The sequence below is a fragment of the Sinocyclocheilus rhinocerous genome, unplaced genomic scaffold (assembly GCF_001515625.1).
Source record: "Sinocyclocheilus rhinocerous isolate Xijiao unplaced genomic scaffold, SAMN03320098_v1.1 scaffold20, whole genome shotgun sequence".
Taxonomy (NCBI): Eukaryota; Metazoa; Chordata; class Actinopteri; order Cypriniformes; family Cyprinidae; genus Sinocyclocheilus; species Sinocyclocheilus rhinocerous.
Window position 1 is genome coordinate 297,750 of NW_015640468.1, and position 3,317 is coordinate 301,066.

Here is a 3,317-nt window from a genome sequence, read left to right on the forward strand (position 1 = left end):
TCTATCTATCTATCTATCTATCTATCTATCTATCTATCTATCTATCTATCTATCGTTTTCAGTGTGCATATTTTCTAACCAATACAGAGTACTGTTACATGTATAAACCTGAGGAGACACATAAAACGGTAGAAAAAAATTGCAATTAATCTCATGATTTCCAACCTGTCTTTAAAAAGCAAAATTAAACCGTACTGATGCCAAATTCTACATTTTAACTTATTGTATTATTGAATTATTTTTTTATTTGATTACTTTTATTTAGTTATTAAAAGTATTATATTAATCAATTGTTTTATTTATAAAAATTATATTAATCAATTATTTTCAAATTATTAAATTATTTATTAGTTTTTAATAAGTTATTTATTATAAATATTGTATTAATTAATTATTTTATTTATAACTATTATATGATTCATTTAAATGATTTATTATTTATTAACATTTATTTTTAAATACTTTTATTTACATTTTATTTATTAATTATTCATACAATTATTTTATTTAAATTTGTGGAAATTTTTTCTCTAAACTTTTCGATGGGCCCCGAGCTTAATAGGTAGTAATTTAGCAGATCCAAAGAAATTTCAAGTTCACTTATTATAGGAGTAACCTGGGTTTAAGCGTTTAGCTCAAGAGCACAATGGTGGATCGGTGGATCTTGCAGGATTTAAATCTACAACCTTTCAGTAATTAGCCCAAATCTTTAACCATTGCATGACTCCACAAAATGAAAACTTAAAAAGAAGCACCTTTAGTTGTGGACAGTGAGAGGCGCAGCTGTGAGCCTGTTGACACACTGATAATCACTACTGTACTGCTTCATCTCCCTCATTTTCCACTCTTGCATTTTCCCTCTCTCTCCTATATAAGACAATAATATAATTTCAACTTAAATTAATATTTCATGTCCACATATTTATTTATTTGTTGGTTTGTTAACCACATAATAGGTAGCACAATGAACAGTCTGACGATCATTATCAATACAAATATAATGACTGTACATTATGCATTACATATTTGACCTATAAATATATAAGTAATACTGTGTACACTTATATAAGTGTTCTGAACTTTCAGTGCCCTTTCTCTCTCTCTCTCTCTTCCTCACACTGACACATTGACTTTTCATCCTCAGGCTCCAGTGACTGTAAATGTAAAGTGACAACCCAAAGCCACATCACCATAGCTGTTGCTGTGCCACTGCATCCAATGGAAGGGCAGCTGTGATGGAAACAAGGTCTCTGATTGGCTCCTCTGTACCATTCAAATTTTTAGCTGTGACCAATATTTAAATCCAGGTTGTTTATAAATCCATCTAGGAATGGAAAATCACTGACAACTCAATCATCCTAACGCAATAACAGATGTCAGGTGAACTAATGAACTATAATTAACTTGTGAATTTTGTCACAGATAGTGTATTTTTTGGCCCAATCAAACTTGAGGGCAAGTATTTTAAAGTATTTTATTCCTGAGATGTAAAGCAGAATTTCCAGCATCATTACTCCAGATCTTTCAGAAATCAACTTAATATGCTGATCTGGTGTTCAAGAAACATTTCTTAATATTATCAATGTTCAAAACCGTTGTGGTGCTTAATACTTTTGTGGAAACACTGTGATACACTACCATTCAAAAGTTTAAATTTTAAAACTTTTATTGAGCAAGGATGCATTAAATTGATTTGAGTGAAGACATAATGTTACAAAATATTTATATTTCAAATAAATGCTGTTCTTTTGAACTTGCTATTTATCAAAGAATCGCAGTGTTCAACATTGATAATAATTAATAACTGAACAGCATAGAATGATTTCTGAAAGATCATGTGACACTGAAGACTGGAGTAATGATGCTGAAAATTCAGCTTTGCATCACAGGAATAAATTATATTTTAAAATGTATTAACATAGAAAACACTTATTTTAACTGTTTTTTTTTATTTTAAACAGTTTTTACTGTATTTTTGATCAAATAAATGCAGCCTCTGTGAACTAAACTTTCAAAAACATAAAAAAAAATCCTAAATATTCCAGACTTTTGACAGGAAATGTAAATGTCATGGTCTTCTTGTGCATGATCCATCAGTGCATGTTATGCAAAAAGGAAAAAAAAAAGTTTTTCCAAAATCAAAATCGAACTTTCTGTGCCTTCTATTTTTCTGTCCTGATGAATAATTGCCAGTCACTTCTTAGGACATTATGTGCTGAACGCAGAAGCTGCCCTGAACCCTTGTCAACATGTCACAGAGATGCAGACTCACCGAGATGACAGCTGCTGCTGGAGGTCTCAGAGGAGCAGGGACAAGGCAGACAAGTGTCCGCGGACCCCTCACCATGACGCCGGTAAAAGTTGGGCAGACACTCCTCACAGTTGTGGCCCTGAGTGTTATCCTGACAGTCCAAACAAACACCTGAGGAGAGAGAAGGAGAATATACAGAACAACTGATCATTAGCAACAGTATAGACTGAACATGACACTTCCAGAGAGTCTTATGTAAATCATTGCATAAGGTAAGAACTTGAAAAGGTGAGACTTGAAAAGCCGTTTCTAAAACAAAGAAATCTGCTTTGTCAGAGAAGAACCTTTCACCAGTTTAAAGTTTATGTTTAAAGTGCTCTTAGTCTTAAATGTGCTCTAGGTAATTTGTTGATGATTTAAGCCTCAATGTGAGAAACGCTGTACTGGAGCTCTAGTTAACACTATTCAAGACCAGGGTTTTCAAGTGGAGGGATATAAAACAAAGAAGTTTCTGTCACTGCTGTTATTGTTAGCAAACACTTTTAAAAATGGTTTTTGTTAATTGAAATTAAGATGAACTAAAATAAAATATAAATATTAGATGAAAAACTTTGAAATGTTACCTTGGCAACTAAACTAAAAAAAAAAAAAAAATGAAAAGGTTCAGTTGAAGTACTAAAATTACTAAAACTAAAATAAGAAAAAATAGTTAAATAGAAATATTTAAAAAAGTAAATAAATAAAAACAACAAAACACCTAAAATTACTAAACCGTAATCTAAAACGAAAACTTAAAATATAAAAATAAAAGCTAATTTAAAGTACTAACAAACACTATAGTCGAATATTATAATACTATAATAGAACTATATAATATAATATAACTATAATACTATAATACCACTAGTTTCTGACTTTTTTCATTCATGACACTTAACGTAAAACACAACCAACACAGCATAAATTTAGGTCAATCAATCAGTTTGTCAATTAGTTAAAAGTTAAAGATATGTTAACTATTTAAATATTTAATTGGAATCTATATGAATTGAAAAAAAAATATTAT

General features: G+C 30.3%; 1 protein-coding gene across 1 annotated transcript in view; it reads right to left on the minus strand.

Moving 5' to 3' along the window:
• Nucleotides 1–3,317, minus strand: part of LOC107753137 (multiple epidermal growth factor-like domains protein 9) — a 15,416-nt gene that overhangs the window by 5,362 nt on the left and 6,737 nt on the right. Inside the window, exon 3 of the mRNA XM_016569262.1 lies at nt 2,273–2,422. Coding sequence (XP_016424748.1) covers nt 2,273–2,422 — 150 coding nt within the window. The remainder of the gene's footprint in view (nt 1–2,272; nt 2,423–3,317) is intronic.